The sequence below is a fragment of the Polyodon spathula genome, chromosome 3 (genome assembly GCF_017654505.1).
Source record: "Polyodon spathula isolate WHYD16114869_AA chromosome 3, ASM1765450v1, whole genome shotgun sequence".
Lineage (NCBI taxonomy): Eukaryota > Metazoa > Chordata > Actinopteri > Acipenseriformes > Polyodontidae > Polyodon > Polyodon spathula.
The window spans coordinates 29734320-29751600 of NC_054536.1; the positions used below are offsets into that span (position 1 = coordinate 29734320).

At 37.7% G+C, this 17281-nt stretch overlaps 1 protein-coding gene across 2 annotated transcripts in view; it reads left to right on the forward strand.

Annotated features, from left to right (window-relative positions):
* LOC121312954 (transmembrane protein 245-like) overlaps nucleotides 1–17281 on the forward strand; it is a 38424-nt gene that overhangs the window by 6314 nt on the left and 14829 nt on the right. The window contains exons 3-13 of one of the 2 annotated variants that reach the window (XM_041244963.1): nucleotides 236–334; nucleotides 500–613; nucleotides 2524–2727; nucleotides 5067–5236; nucleotides 6026–6049; nucleotides 10457–10561; nucleotides 10997–11079; nucleotides 12393–12483; nucleotides 13925–14023; nucleotides 14770–14901; nucleotides 17156–17278. In XM_041244963.1, the coding sequence (XP_041100897.1) occupies nucleotides 236–334; nucleotides 500–613; nucleotides 2524–2727; nucleotides 5067–5236; nucleotides 6026–6049; nucleotides 10457–10561; nucleotides 10997–11079; nucleotides 12393–12483; nucleotides 13925–14023; nucleotides 14770–14901; nucleotides 17156–17278 (1244 nt within the window). The remainder of the gene's footprint in view (nucleotides 1–235; nucleotides 335–499; nucleotides 614–2523; nucleotides 2728–5066; nucleotides 5237–6025; nucleotides 6050–10456; nucleotides 10562–10996; nucleotides 11080–12392; nucleotides 12484–13924; nucleotides 14024–14769; nucleotides 14902–17155; nucleotides 17279–17281) is intronic. The other variant, XM_041244964.1, reaches the window with a different exon arrangement.

The window sequence follows — 17281 nt, forward strand, 5'->3', positions numbered from 1 at the left end:
AGACAGTTCAGGACAGCAAAACATTTTTGGTGTTTTTGCATACCGGTAACATTTTACAAAAAAAAAAAACGAACTTGTTATCAACCTGACGGTTTTTTTTGCTGCTTGTGGCAGTGTTAAGGTGGCCATGTGTTATCTTTTATGTTTTTCCTGTAACGTATGAGATGAAAGCAGTGAGGGTGTCACGGTGGCTACTGTGTGTGTATGTGTTTCTAGTGTCTCGCTCTGTTTGCAGCCTCAGTGACTGGCCCATGGCGGACCCCTGTCTTCTTGATCATCGTTTCCCTCATGATCGTGGGCACTCTACACGGAACACAGAAAGTCAGTGGGAAAAGTGAGTGGGTTTCGTTTTTCTAAAATTGAGGCTATGCCATTCGGGCCAAGGTGTCATTCAAGTTGTAAGAAGTCACTCCATTGGTACTTTGATAAAAAATACCTATTCCCAACAAAACCTTGACATGGGCAGAAAGCTAATTTTAAAGCTATGTCCTTCCTCTAGGTGGTGAGCTCTCCAGCAAAGTGCTTTTCATGGCTGCCAGCACCATCTCCATGGCGATCTCCTACAGTGGCCTGGTAGAGTCTCATGAACATCATCCTGCAGCCCCTCCCCCAGGTGACTAGTGACATTGAAGCTGCAATGTATATACATAACAGCTCCTGCTTTTTTAAGACCAGGAATACAAAGTTTAAAATTCTGTGTCATTTGTGTTCACAACAGCATTGACAGTAGGTGAAGGAGCTGGATAGCTCAGTAGATTGGCCTTCATTGTACTTGTGCAAGTTGTAACGCTGTGGATACATCTTTTAAAATAAAGACAGGGAAAGATTCAGTCATTATAATTTTATATAAACAGTACATTATGGTACATTACATGAAATAATATTGCTCTACATATGAAAGGTTAAGCATTTTCATTCCTTTGCCAAATGCTTGGATCATTGCCTGAAAGCTGTTGGATGCCAGCCAGTACAGATCAGTTCAAAGCCTGGATCATTTAGAGGCTGAAGGAGTAAGATATGGCTTTAAAGGTGTAATCTTTTAAAGTTATTAATTTGTAGATGGGAGAGTTTTGTCCCGTAGCTGCGAATAAGTTACACTGATAGACCAGGGGTTCCCAAACTTTTTTACCTGAGGCCCATCAGCTGCATTTGGCACTGCAGCCCACTATCAGCACTCCTTGGGAAAATGTCAAATTAAAACATTTTATATGTTTAAACCTGTAACATTATAAATCTAAACTATCCTTTATCCTTTATTAATTTGAATAAATATTGTGAAAGGTGGAAATCACGTAGAATATGCACAGAAATCATATAGAATATGCACACTTTAATTTTAGTAAATAAAATAAATTGCAAAAACTAGACAGACGTTTTTTTTTTTTTTCAAATCTTTAAATTAGGAACAGTTGAACATTTTAGAAATGCAGTTATTTTTCTTGGTCAAACAAGAAAGTGCATGTCTCTTATTATTCCCATTCATAAATACCTGATCAGGAATTACTTTTGAGTAAAACCAGTACAACGGGCACAAAAACTTAACTCTTGAATCCTAATTTCTGAACTCTGTGTAACTAAAACATCCAGCTGATACCTCTCACACTGAACTGTCAAGTACACAATACAGAAGGAAACTCTGAGATTATTCTTTTCCAACAAAACATATTCTGGCATTATTTTAAGTCGATTGTGAACAAGCCAGTAATCAATAAAATAGCAGCACTTTATCCAAACATTTTAATAAATCAGTTACCGGTATGTAACAAGATTTATCAGTTTGATTAATAACTTGATTGAGTTAATATTGAAACATGCATCAAAGTACTCAATATTTTTTAATGTTAATAGGTAATTAGTGACAAAAAACGTATTCGTCATAGGCATCAGTTGAATTTTTAAATGAATGTTATCAAGTACAAAAGTTAGTATGAAAACATTTCTACAAAAGAAAAAATGCATTCCAGCACCTCAAAACTGAGCCCACAGCTACAAATGCATTTAAACTCCTGCAGCTGGCTTTTTTGTTCTTTATACTTTGCAAAAGTATTCTTTGGTAGCGGAGTCGACATATTGTAATTTTATTAATACTGAACACACTGTTAACATTTGCCAGCAGAGCGATCACATGACACACACTTAACACTGCCCTATTGTCAGAGCTCTCGCTCTACATCCCGCCTACAGGTAGGCAATCTGTTAGCTCTGATTTGTGAATTTCTGCTTTGATTGACAGTCCGTCAATACTGCCTTGCTACACTTTATTTTTCTACAGTTACAGCTGCCGCCGGCACCTGCTTTTCGCTACTAATAGAAAAAAAAATAAAAAAAATGTCACTGATCCTGCGGCCCACCTGGGACTGTGAGCCGCGGACCACGGTTTGGGAACCCCTGCATTAGACGAGGCTTTTAAAAAGTTTTGTATTTCACATTTGGGTTAACTCAGAATGTATCACATGTTATGGATGATGATCATTTAGGTGAATAATTCCATTGCTCCATGCCAATGATATTTCCCTCTTGTAGGATCCGGGAATGAGAGTACCCCCTCCTCCAGCTCCTCTCCTCCCTCCGGTTCCAGTGGCCGACTGCGGCCTGACTTCTGCATCTTCCTGCAGAAGAAGCGGAAGACCAGCGATATCTACTTCGTGCTACTGGTCTGGGCCATCGTCCTGGTGCAGCTCTGGCTCAACCTGTGGATTCTGCAGCTGCTTCCTGTGCCCGTAGCTGGTAATTTAGCTGATGGAAGACATAACCACCAAGGAGACAGTAAAGACATTGATATACTTTTCTTTTCCATACATACATGAAAGTACACAGAGTGCTGTGTTCATTTCACTCCTGAGGATGTCCGTCCTCATTTAAGGAATAACCACTGTGCTCCAGGAACCTATATGTATACTGACATCCATTTTAACCACAGACTTTGTCCCATGGTGGTTATGTACCAATAGTAAAATTGTTTGACAGTGTTTAGACTCTAATGAATTGGTTTGGTCAGCCTTTTCAACAGCATCCGAAGAAGCCCCCCGCCCCGTCTGCCGGAACCGTATTGCTCATAGTGTTTGAGTCTAGACACATTGTCACTCAAAAACAAGAGCACACTTTTCACTTTAATTGTCATGCTCTGCTCTGTTTGGGGTGTATTTACATAACACATGATGTCATTTTTTACCCAGTGAAAACCGCTGTAATACAATAATGCAGCATCGGTGGTAATACAAGCTTTTTGCTTTTTTAATACATTTATTTGTATTCATATGTTGGTAAAGTTTCCATTTTTATTATTAAAATGCCACCTCCAAGTTATTAGAGGGTATACTGTGATTATTGTAAAAAATAAATGTGACAAGATGATCTTGCTCACGTACGAATGTTAAAAATAAAGCTAAAGATAAAGCTCCCAGCTTTTTTTCTTTACAAAACACTGCATTAAGACACTATGGGCCTCATTTATGAAAGGGAACTAAACATTGTGGTGCACCATAATTGCAATTAGTGTACACGTTAATGATTTCTGAATTTACTTATGCAATTTGAAAACTTTAGGTTATTAACTGATTATTTTAACTAGGTCATTTCAGCTTTAACTGCAGCCTATTTAAAAACTTGCAATTTACAACAAAAAAAAGTATTTTTTTGATTTACTTTTTTATACAGGATTATACAGAGATTAATGCACATAGAGCAATAATATGTGTTATTTATTTTGCCAGTTGCAGTAAAGTATGTAAAGATCTTTTTTAATGTGTCTGGCACAGGTGCAAACGAGTCCTCTAGGGTTCCGATGCATTTCTAACTATCGTGTATTCATGTCTTCTGTGTGTCATTAAAAGCTGTAGCTATTCATGTGTATAATACAACTGCTTGTCCTGTGAAAGCTCACAGGGAATTATATTCAATTTCCCACACAGAGGACAGGTTTACAGGACATGAAAGTGGGTGGCAGGTTGCTGGCTTCCCCAATGTGATGGGTGCTATTGATTGTACTCACATAGCACTGTCATCCTGATCCATGAAGCCTGCTCTGCAGGGTGACAATGCCGACAAGGAAGATACTTGAATCACATCAGTCAATATTTCTTGAGTAGCAGAACAAAAAGAAAAATATGTCATTGTACAATATTACTTTTATTGTATATGCATTAAAGGAGAAAGGAAAAAGGCACATTTAGTGCGTGTGCTATGGCATGTAAGTGAGCCAAATCTTGTGCATATAAGTGAATGCATTCTCCAGGTTGGTGGATATTTGGTTAAATGTGTTATACCTTTCTATATAAAGTTCTCAGTTATAAATACAGTATATTAAATGTCTAATTCCCACGATCAGCTTTGCTGCTTAGTTACAATTTAGGCTCCTGTTTGTACTTCTGCCCTCCATTTCAAACTTATAAATAAGTAATGTTATAATTTTATTCAAAGTCATATTTACCGTACTTTAGATTCCCCCCCGATACTGGTTTACTTAAAGATTTAGTTAGAATAATGAAGATAAAGCCAACATCACCACCTGGTAAATACAGGTGTCATTACACAGCACATTTAAGTTAACTCCCAGCACACGCTCGCGAGTGCTCCAGTAACCAGTTTGCACGTGTAATGTACATGTAATGTTTTTGGTAAATTACAGTAACAATGCTAACTCATTTTTTTACAAAAATTATAATAAAAATATAAAATAATAATGTACTTTTACAAGTCCCTTTTGCTGTTGCTACATAACTACTAAGAGAAAAAGGGTAATAATTTCAAAGTGATTACTCTTTAATAAAATTAATTTTTACTCAAACCAAACAACTTAAGTGCTATTATTTTTCTGTTTTTAAGCACACTAAAAGTTTTTGCCCCTCCGTTTAGTATCATCAAAAAAAAAAAAAAATAGGAGTTAAAGCCTGGCGTAAACTCTTTGAAAATGTGGCCCAAAGTCTTTTGTTGCAATCCTTGAATTAGGACAGCCTTCCACATGAGTGAAATTAAGACAGCACTGTCATGTATGTATGAAAAGAAAATAATGGTTTAAACCTGTATGTTTGTTCAGCTGGTCTCTCTGCTCTCCATGTTGTTGACAGTGTGGGTTGTGAAGAAGCTGGTCCAGCACTTCGGTCTAATGAACTTTGCCAAGAGAAACCTGGTTTCCGGGTGGGAGATGTTTGAGAAATCTTTGATGGAGCGGCAGGACGCGCTGGCTCCGGGGCCCATCAAGGGCCTGGGACGCTTTCTTGTAAAAGTCGACACAAAGGTAATGCCCCCCTGCTCTGTGGAACACAAACAGTCCTTTAGGAATCAAGGCAGTGTTCTTTCAAAGAAAACTATTTCAAAAGAACTGTGCTGGGGGAGCTAACGTACGATTACACAGATATTTTGCTCCCCACTTGATATTGATTGTTCTTAAAAGGGAAAAAGACTCCTGTCATATGCAGCAGCTAATAGATGTCTCAGGGCTGTATAATACAGTATAGATAGATTCAGGGTAGCTTTGGGAATGGACAGCTTGAATCTCAAACTATTTCTAATGTTCTTTGTTGGTGTGTTAGTTTCTCTCAAACACCTGTTTTGTATTAGTTACAACAATAGACAAACTTCACAGTGTAGACAACATAATTGAGATGATGTGCGTCACTTAACTCTAGCAAGTATTGCTGTAAGAAGTCATTTAAAAAGGACAAAATGGAACAGATGGTTACAGCTGTGGTCTGTCCACATGGATATTTAAAACACTTAGGACTATATTTTGAGTGTTTACTGCATTCTTTAATTAACTCCATATTTTTTTGAGAGGTCGGAAAAAAAATCATGTTAATAAAAAATCAAAATGCCTACAGAGCTTAAGAGAATTTGAAACATATAACTATGTTGTTTGGTTCTATTTTTGTAAAATGAACAGGTGTTTTAACTCTTTCAAAATACAGGAGTTCATAAAGACTGGAATAAACATTTTCAAACTATGACCGTTAACGTGTGCCTTTGATTTGTGTCCATGTTTTTCTTCAATAATCCCTCCCAATGTCTTCTTGTCTTCTTCCTAAAGCTGTGGCATTGGCTTAACAAGCAGGTAATACTAGGATGGCGGAACAATGGAGTTTGTGTGTGTGTGCTTGCCCAATAGAAGCCTGCATTGCTACTTTTCTATCCACTATTCACCTTTCCCATTCTTCTTAATTTGCTGTTAAAAGTCATGGGCTCCAGGTTTTTTAAATTTACTGGTATCTAAAATTTAAAGTAAGCTACAGAAGGATGCTGGTGTCTGTGTTGAGCATTTTGTAAAACAACAAAGTTTTCATGCAGCTAATGTGACAATAGCTGGATATGGGGGATTTATTTCCTTAAGAGGAAATCCTTCGTGTGAGGCTACACCACTTGTCAATTATAAGATCTAAGTAAAAAAAAAAATAAAAAAGTGATAAAATCGATACATTAGAGACTACTATACTAATTGAGGACCATGCATGTTTTAACAGTAAACATATCATTACCATAATATTTTAATATTAGTTTTGCATTTAATTTACAAGTAGGTATACCTGCTTTTGTCTTGTATTACTGTAATAAACTATCCATTTCACTTTTCTGTTTGATAAAGATCTAGTTAGTAATCTAATTCAGCTAAATAAAAGGCCTTCTGTAATTTGTCTAAGATTTTTGCATGAAAGAGTTGCATGAAAAGCAAGCACACCCTTTTAGACTGTGGTTGGCTGAAATGGTGGTTTCAGGTTAAAAGATTTAGCACTCTGCCTTTTTGAATACTAATAATTTGATGCTTCCCTGTCAGCAGTGGGCTATGGCTATTTATCTCAATGGTATCTGCTTGGATTGCTGTAGTTTTGTACTTGGTAGTCAACTGACAGAAAAATGAATCGTTGATGAAGCTTTTTGAAAAAAAAAAAAAAAAGTAGCTACTACAGTAAACAGAAAAGCCATTATAGCCACCCTGACTGACATGGTGCGAATGGACAAATTGTTGCTGCCCTCCCCTAGTGAAGTCAATTAGTTTTCAGACACTATTTGGTCTTGCTTATGTGTCTTCTGCCTTGGTGTGGGAAGTGGTCCCACAGGGTCAAAATAACAAAGCTTACTGTATATCCAGAAATACACAGATGTGCTTTTCCTTTCTGTTCCAGTAGATGTCTCTTTTGAGTCAGTGGTGGTGTTTTGGGGTGGGGGGGTATATATATAAAAAAAAAAGGCTGTTTTAATTTCAGACGGGATTCAGGCAAACATCAGGTTTGAAAATGGAAAGGGTTCTTAACTATACGGAAGGCTTTGTTTAAGTAAATGAACTTTACACACAGTCTAAAATGGTATTTTAACCTAATATATCCACGCAGCTGTGAATGTATTCTTTTGGGCAGCATGGAGAAACCTGCGGTACAAGGTTGTTCGGTTATTGTTGTTCAAATGATATGGCTTGTGATGGATCAAACAAAAGACCCAAGGATCATTGGCTGAACTAGTTATGTCAGTTTGAAAGGTATTAACTTCCCTTGCATAGTCTCCAGTTTAAAAATGCAGTTTTTATACTTTGTCAGCATATGCAGATATTGTAGTATGACATGAAAAAAAAGGTATGGTAGGTCACGTGGTCTGGATCCAGCTAGACTATTGGAGTAAAACTGGGCTACAGCACAGGAGGTGTTCCTGTACCAGGGAAGACATTTCTACTTTATTTGGTTGTCTTTGAAATATCTGCATATTCCAAATTGAGGTGTAAATTACAAGCAGAGAGCTAAAAGATCTTCAACAGAAATGATGATGCTTGTGCTATGGATTTGGAGGCCTTGGATAGCACTTTAAGATTTCAGCCAGCGTTGCTTGGTTCCCTGTCACACTGTGATATAGTTAACCCTAACAGTACAGTACAGAAGTACAGAAACCCGGACCAGAGAGTACAGTTGGAAATGAAGTGGAGAGAGACTAAGGACATTGGAAAGGAGACACTTCTTCATGTTGTTGAGGCAAAATCACTTGGATCCTTTAAGACCCTCTTATGTTCTCTGTTGTCAACTAAGACTAAGGCATCTTCCAAGTCCTGAATCCACTCAACGCAGCTACAGCACATTGGGTAGGACTGCTAAAATTCAAACCACAGGCATCAATCTCCTGCTCTGCATTTACTGTAAAATAACATATTGTTAACTAATGATGGATCATTAAAATTGTACATCCCTAATTTTACATAGAATTAAGTAGCAGCCTTATAGGCTGCATTTTGATGGAAAGAAGTGCCAACTCAGTCTGCCAAATTCCATAAAAAATACTCCAGGAAAGCCTTAAAATGCAACTGAAAACAGGAATGTGCTTTTAATATTATATATACTTGAGGCTCTGAATAGGGCACCAGGGCAATTAATCAATCACTGATCAATACAAAATAAATGCCAAGGCTATTTATAATCTATGAATCGATAAGGAGCTCCATGTCTATTGTTTAGTGACTGTATAACCTCTCTATGTTAATCACATATTAACTGACTTGATGAAATTGTATATGGAATGTACTAACATATAATATAGTGAACCACCTTGATGTGCTTTACTGCTTAATAACCATGTAGTAATACAGACATCGCTATTGGAAAGTGGAGCCATAGTACCTTTTATAATGAACCATTTCAGGTTTTACTAGTAGCTTAATTATATCAAACCATAGGCGTTTTGAGTGTCTCATAAGATCATGAAAATCCTGGAATGGCTTGAATTGGATCCACAAAACTAAAACTCCAAATCCTTGCTACAGGTGTCAGAATTTAACCAAGGCCACACGGGGTACAAAATCAGTCAGAGTTTGCTGTGCATTACTGGTGGCTGTCTTGATTTGTATTTGCTGTGGTCTGCAGTTTTTGATTGAGATTGTGCTGTTTCAAAGGACTTCTGCCACACACACTAACTTTCATAACATTCAAAAGCCGAACTTTGAATAATTTTCATCCGCAGACAAAAGGGTTGGCATCCTACACTTTTTGCACCTAAATTCAAGGTAACAGGTTAAGGACAAGCATTGAGTAAACTTTAACAACTTTATAATAAAACCAAAAGCTAAATACACAATTTAATAATTTAATTAAAAAATCTTCTAAATAAGATTCTCTTGCTTGCGTACCCATAATTTTCTTGTGACGTCCACTTCTTTCAAGTGTTTCAAGTTGAATTTGTTCTTTTGCATTTCTTGATTATTTATCGATTTGTGGATTTTGGTATTACATATTTCTTTGATATTGTTCTGTAGGATTTGCTGTGTTATATAAAAACAAGTGCTTTTCTTGAACATGAATCCAGCTCTGTTGTCTTGACCATCATATGCTGTGTTGCCAAAAGGTTCTTCTTCAACGGATGTTGGAAATAATTACCACTTTTTTGATTATTGACATTAATGAAGCTTAATTACTATGTAATGGTTTTCAGTCAGTGAATATATATATATATATATATATATATATATATATATATATATATATATATATATATATATATATATATATAATAACTTCCATCGGCGGTTAGGTTTTTTATAAATAATAAAAATTGGTTAAATTATAACAGGTTTTTTTTTTTTTTTTTTTTTTTAGCTCAGCTCACTGCTACCACCCCTGCGCTGACTCAGGAGGGGCGAATATGAACACACGCTGTCCTCCGAAGAGTGTGCTGTTAGCTGCCCGCTTTTTTACACACTGCAGACTCACCATGCAGCCACCCAAAGCTACAATGTTGGAGGACAATGTAGCTCTGGGCAGCTTACAGGCAAGCCCGTAGGTGCCCAGCCAGACCGCAGGGGTCGCTGGTGCACGGTGAGCCAAGGACATTCTGGCTGACCTAACCCTCCCGCCACCCGAGCAGCGCTCGGCCAATTGTGCACCGCCCCCTAGGAGCTCCCGTCCTCGGTCGGCAAAGGAATAGCCTCGACTTGAACTGGCGACTTCCAGACTATGGGGTGCATCCTGCACCCGTGCCTTTAGTGGATGCGCCACTTGAAAGCCCCAATGAATATACATTTTAATTAGTTCAATTACATTTTTACAAATTTTTTATGTAAAGGTGCCAATACTTTTGTCATGAACAGATATTTGAAATTACTTGTTTCTTTTATCTTTTTTTTTTTTTTTTTTAATGAAGATTGTTTGTTATATTAGACATTGTGCATTTTTGGTCTTTGGCATATTAATTAGTGGCTAATGTTCACCAGAAGCTTGTATTTAATGTATTTTATTCAGTGATCTTATTATGAAAATGGTACATTTGTTACATTGATAAGTTAGACTGTTGCAGGGCTCAAGATTGTTATGGTGAGGGGTTTGTCCAAAACTAATGGCTCTGTCTAAAAAGTTGTTGTTCAACGTCTCAGTGGATCAGCAGACCTGTGTTGCGGGTGTGACACAGGTTTCTCCATGTGTTGAGCAGCTCCTGTGTGTATGAGACCCCCAGAACCATTCCCTGGCAGTCACATGCTGTCTTTTTCTCTTTGCAGATGATCATCTGGCTGGAGAGGTCACTGGATAAACTAATCAGTATTTTCATCATCCTCCTGCTGGTCATGGGGACCTTACTGCTGGCCCTGCTGCTCACTGCAAAGGTAGAGTGTGGAAAGAGGAGCCTTCTGATATAATAATTCACGCACACACACAGAGACAGACAGACATATGCACACAGAGACAGACAGGCGCACACAGATGGATGCACACAGAGACAGCATGTTTAATAATCTGACCAGTATATTTTTCCTTTTGGACAAACCTGAGGAAGGTGGTATTTTTGCGGTGTGACCAGCATGAAAATGACAAATGAAAATGAAAATTGGGGTGTGGGGAGTCTAAAAGAAATTCCAGAGTGCGACGCACGGCCATTATGCAAAGGGGCGACAAAAACTATTTGTTTCCCCACACTGACTGACTCACAATGAAAAAACTACACTAGAGCACTGAAACTGGTGGTCCAGTCACCACTTTACTTTGTGCATATAGGTTTCGAAAAGTAGGAGAAATGACCATACCTCTGCTTCACCTTTCAGGTACACCAGGAGAGTGTACATATCATTGAAGTGACCAGTGGCCTGATCAACGAGACCGTCGCAAACCACCCAGAGTGGGCCAAGTAAGCAAAGTGACTCTGTCTATATGTGGAGAATGTCTTAGGTTTCATGTTCAAATGTGCATGTTTTAATCACAGTAAATCTCTTCTTGTGCTGAGGATTAAAGCCACCCCACAGCTGCATGCTGTATCGGCAGAGAAGTTCAACAGGTCCCAAGGTTGACTCGGCCTAAAAGCTATGCCTCGCACTGCACTTCCATCACCGTAGCTGACTTTAAAATATTCATGCTAACAGGGCCAATCCCCTTTTTGACTCTGCTTTTTAATAAAGCCATTCACTGTGCTTAGAAATACAAGTTAGCAAACAACCCTTGCAGTGCTGCAGAGCTGTATACAGGTCTAGGTAAGAGAACTCCACTCAGAACTGCAATACACTAATATAACATACTAAAATGTATGTCTATGCCCATTTTCATGTATGTTTCAATATAAGACATTTAATAACAGGTAGGTAACCTAGGGGTTGTCTGTTTGAAAGAGGGGTTGTCTTTTGAAAGAGTTTAACACTATTTTATAGCCAGTAACACGTTAAATTTTGGCAACTACTGTCTGGTCCCACTTCATTAGTGATCAGTGGTTTATTTTTTTTGGCAACGTTGCATCAGCCAATAAAAAGTCACTTTGTGTCAAGGAAGAGGGTGACGACATTGGGTTGCTTCTGTACTCTGCTTCACCAAGCAGGTGGCTGGGTGGTTTGTGCCGGCCCCAAATGGATTGAGTGGGTCTGAACTCTGGACTCTTGTTGGATGCTGGCCCCAGGCTGCACTGTGGATGTGAGTCAGCAGTAGGCTGTTTTGTAGTCTCTGTTCAGTGCAGCCTCACTCAGCAGGGTTTGCTGGTTGGCTGTAAGCTTATCCGCTGGGGTACAGAGATTACTACTTTGAAGCTAAAATTCAAAGGTGAGATTTCTGAGAGGAATAAAACAAAGCAAGGAAAAACTGAGTTTCAAGGAGGAGCTGATCAGTTGCCATTTAGAGCAGTTTCTTGCTACGTTGTGGAGTTTACTACAAAACTCATTACTTGGAAAAATAATGGGTGAACACGGATTTATGGACATGTTTATAAAAATAGCAAAGCAATATTGATTTTATGTTTAAAAATATATATTCAGCAATACATACAACACATCAGGCAGCAACCCTAAGTAATGTGTAACTCTGTTCTATATTCAGTTCAGGAAAACTTTAAACATAGTATGTTATTATGAAGTATTAGGAAATAAACGATGCAAGCTTTGTAGTGTACCCTGTGTTTCTGTTTCTGACTCAATTTACCAAAATGTAATCCTTTCTGTATTTCTTTTTTCCCCACACAAGTATGCTTCCAGAATCTCAGGTAGTTCAAAAGGCAGTAAATTCTGCTGCTAATAACGTCTATCAGTATGGGAGAGAGTGGATAACGAACAAGGTACGAAGGGTTTTCATTGTAACTTCCCAAACTACAGAATAACCCAAAATAGTATTTCCCATCACAGCAGCTACTGTAACAGAATGATGCCAGTAAGTTCATGTAAATTATGCAATTTCATCCTTTATGCCAGTGGTCGGCAAATGGCGGCCCGCGGGCCAGATCCGGTCCTTGGAAAGGTGTCGCCTGGCTCGCGGCTGCCTCCTGGCAGGGCTGTATCAAGGGCTGAGCGAGAGCTGATTCCGATAGCAATTCCAAAGTACAGTACTTGTTGATTGTGATGATACATTTATGCCTCACTAATGGTACTGGAATCCTCATATGATAGACATTGCGTTATGACAAATTTAATGAGAAAAATTGCACTTTCATTCTGCGATCAGCTTTAGAGCATCAGGTGTAGTAGACCTCTATAAAGATTCTCGTGTCGGCCTGTTTCTTGCATCTGTTTTTATTATTGCATTCATTATGGAATAAGCCGCTTCGCATGTGTAAGTAGATCCAAACATGGAGAGCAAAAACAGAGCCAGAGGTAGTTGTCTGGATATATATAGACGGACCAGAATGATTCCAGATTTGCTTTGTTAATAAATTCAGTTTTCAGCAACGACGATATCTGCAGATACACTGCTAGTTGTAGTTGTTGCTTCGTCGATTGCAGGAAGCACTTGCTTTACATGGGATGAGAAATCCCCATCGGGGGTAATTGACAACAGATCACGGACAAAAATGATATGTACCTGGGAATGCTGAAGTTGTCTTTCAGCTGTACAATAAAGTCTGTCATCGTTAGGAGTCATTTTGAGTTACACTTACAACATATCAGAATTTTAAACTAAACTAATGTGTATCTTAATAGCAACAACACAGATGCTTTATTATTTTACTGATATTTATTTGGAGGTTACAAAGACATACTATCACAATTGTTACTTATTTTTTCCTTTTTGGTTTGTTTTGCAAGTGGCCCGCTCTGCGGCTGCCTGCAGGTCATTTGGCACGCCGTCAAATTTAATTGCCGACCACTGCTTTACGTGATGTGGCATAGACTCAACAAGGTGCTGGAAGGTGTCTTGAGAGATGTTAATCAATTAATTAATTAATATTTCACACAATTGGTGCATAGAGGTAGGCAGAGGATTGGGACGATGAATGTGCCATTCAAGTTCATCCCAAACTTGCTTCATTGGATTGATGTATGTCACACTTATTATTTTTAGATATACTGGTCATCCAAATGTGATGAATCTTGGGATTGACATTAGTCAGCACATCTTTTTGAGACTCGATATATATCTTTGCCAGTGTGCTAAAGTCAGTTTTTAGTCCCTTTTCTTCAGATGGTATAGTTTTCAAACATGGGCACAGCAGACATGGGAGCAAGAGCTTTAGCAATGGTTAAAGTACATGTTTTTGTTTCTTTCTTTCCTTTTTTTTGTAGCTACACAAGATTTTAGGGGAGAAGGTTAATAATACGGCTGTGATTGAGAAACAAGTCCTGGAGCTGTGGGACCGGCTCTATCAGTCCTGGTTTGTGAAGGTGGGAGATTCATAAAGAGGAAGCAGCTTCACTTGCCATTTGAATTGTTTGTTTTACATTTACTGTTTTATAGGGTTTGCAGTAATTCACAGTGACTGTGGGTTATTTAATTATCATTGTTATCTAAATCAGGCTTTACCTGGCTTTAAGCAGCATTAAGCTTGTCTGAAGAAATGTGCCAGGACAGAACAGCCTTCCTTGTTGTATTCAAGTCACGTGACCTTTCAACTACATAGTAGGTGGGGCTGGTATAGTTGAAGGTCATGATTTGAATTGAATGAAGAAGGCTGTCCAGTCACAGTATTCAGGATTCTCCAGACATGCTCAAAGCATTTCAAAGTAAAGACAGATACAGAAACAATGATATTAACTCAGTGTATGAGCAAAAGAAACCAGAACAACTCAGAATGATTGCAAACACCACACGATTGTAAAAGAAATGTCAAAAAGCAATTCAAATTACATGTTAAGATAATAACCTATATTGTTTTAATTTATAGTAAATATATAAGACCCATAGATATATACTGTAAAATATCATTGGCGTTCTCATGTAAACCTCCAATTTTCTTTTTTCCTGAGCTTTGCAGCGATCAGATTCATAGGTTTAAAATAACTTTTGCTAAGAAAACAAATTGAATTTCAGTAGTACGTAACTTTGCAAAAAGAGAGAATCTTGGCAATACATGTGAAAGCACGGGAGCTGAATGCTGAAATAATTTTTTTATTTGTATATTTTAATGCAGAACATCACCCACTCAGGACGACACCGCAGTCACAAGTTACAAATTAACCGTCAGAACAGCTGGCTGGGAGACATACTGGACTGGCAGGACATTGCTTCCTTTGTGCACGAGAACATTGAAACCTTCTTATCTGTAAGTGTGATAGACAGCATCAACAACATGCATAAACATTTTAATATATCTTTGGCCACTGCATATGTCATTAGGATTTTTCCATATGAGTTGTGACTAAGGGGTGTACCACTAATATATGTATATATGTTGTAGTCAAAAGTTTACATACCCCAATGGAAATGTATAATTTCTAGAAATTTCTCAAAACAAATAATTAAAAGAAAAATATTTTGTAGCAAAACTTTTGCGTTAGTGGATGAGGAAAAAAAATTTACAAGAATTTGCAAAACTAATTCAAAAGCATTCATACCCTTTGATGCTATGATAGTATTGTCTACAAGGTGCTAGAAATTTAAAGATGATAATGCAGTACCTAATTCTAGAAAAGTCTACAAAATGCTGGGTTGTAGGTGAATATTCTTAGAGAGTATAAAAGGCTTAGACATGGGATGATTGCTGTCATTACGTTAAGTCAATATGGGAAAAAGTAAAAACTGAAAACCTTAGGCAGAAAATTATTTGTTGTTATAAAGCTGGAGAAGGATACAAGAAGATTTCCAAGCATTTGAGTATCCCAATTTCTCCTACTGTTTATATTATCAAGAAGTACAATATTCATGGCACTGACACTCCCTCTGTCTGGAAAAAAGAAGGTTCTTTCACCAAGAACAAGTACAGGAATTGTGAGGAAGGTTAATAAGAATCTGAGATTGACAGCCAAAGACATTCAAAGTGAACTGGCTGCAAGTGAGACTGGGGTTTCCATTTCAATCACAGGTCCAGTATTGCATGGTGACGGTCTCAATGGTCGCAGGCCAAGTTAAAAGCCACTCTTAGGAAAACGTCACAAAGACAATCGCTTAAAGTTTGCAAAACAGCATTTGAATAATGGATATGAGTCAAAGGTTTTGTGGAGTGATGAATCAAAAATCGATCTATTTGGTCACGCTGACAGTCAATAGTTGGAGAAAGCATGGAGGTGGTAATATCCTTCTTTGGGACTGTTTTTCCTCTAATGGCACAGGAAATTTAGTTCCAATCCATATATATATATATATATATATATATATATATATATATATATATATATATATATATATATATATATATATTTTTTTTTTTTTTTTTTTTTTTTTTTTTTTTTTTTTATTTTATTTTTTTTTAAGAAATCAATTCCATTAAACAGTTGTGATATTCATACTCTAGATGGTAAGGTCAGTTGCTGTGTCAGCAAACAAGCTATTTTTGAAGAGGATCCACAAGATTAGGTTTATTCCAAGCAGTGGATGGTTTGACTCTATAGACTGCCTGTAAGAGTTAGCATGGTTAACTGAAATGTACAGTCACGGGAGGTGAAAGAGTAGTGGTGAAAGCAACAAGCGGAAGCAAAGATGAGTGTTTCCCCTTCTACACCTCCGAGGAGTCAGCACAGGCTAGACAGTTTGTGGTTTGGATTATTATTGTTTGATCACCATGTTTGGAGGGATTATTGAAAATGTATTGCATTTGGTACCTTCCATTATGCTACTACCCCCGATTGATCTAATGAAGATGAATTTGTTGAAAATTTGCACAAACGTTATACTTTTTTTAAAATGTATTTTTTTATTATTCCACACACACCTGAATTACCTTGGAAAACATGTTTGGGGTTTTGATTACACTAAACATAGACAAGTATTATTATCTACTGTAGTCAATATGTGTTATTTATATAATTTCTCAGGGGAGAAAACCTTGTTTTCTAAGTTGTGTTCTTTTTCATATACCAGTTGCGGGGTCAGTAAAAACAAGTTATATTTATTGTCTGCACCCTTTGGCATCTAGATGGTGTATTACAATAAGGAAATCCTTCCTGAATGTATTGATAACTTGTGGCTTCAGATGCCAAATCAATCATCCTTCTGAATGTACTGTTGCTTGTTAAACTGGCAACACTCTATAAACTAAATATGTAATTAGCTTTCACTGACAATGCATAATTTCCATGTTAATTGCTAAAACATTTAATGAAAGGTATTGCATGCCACTCAGGGGAATGTCATTAAATTCGATAAAAGATTAATGGAGTGTGTTTGTACTTCTGGTCACCACTGTATGCGTGTGTATGTTTAAATATCCAAACCCCTTGATAACTTGCTGTACACTTCTGTAGCCTGCCTATGTGATTGCTGCAGACCCAGAAGATCCAACAAACGTAGCTTTAGATCAAAAGGAAGCTGAAGTACAGCCTTTCCTTTACAGCTCTGTGTCCTCACTGTTCTTTCTGTAGATCCTGGAGTCCTTGTGGATTGTCATGAGCCATAATGTCAGCCTGCTCTTCACCACCACCACCACACTGCTGACCGTGCTCTTCCACAGTGGAACAGCGCTGCTAAACTTTGCACTGTCTGTGGTA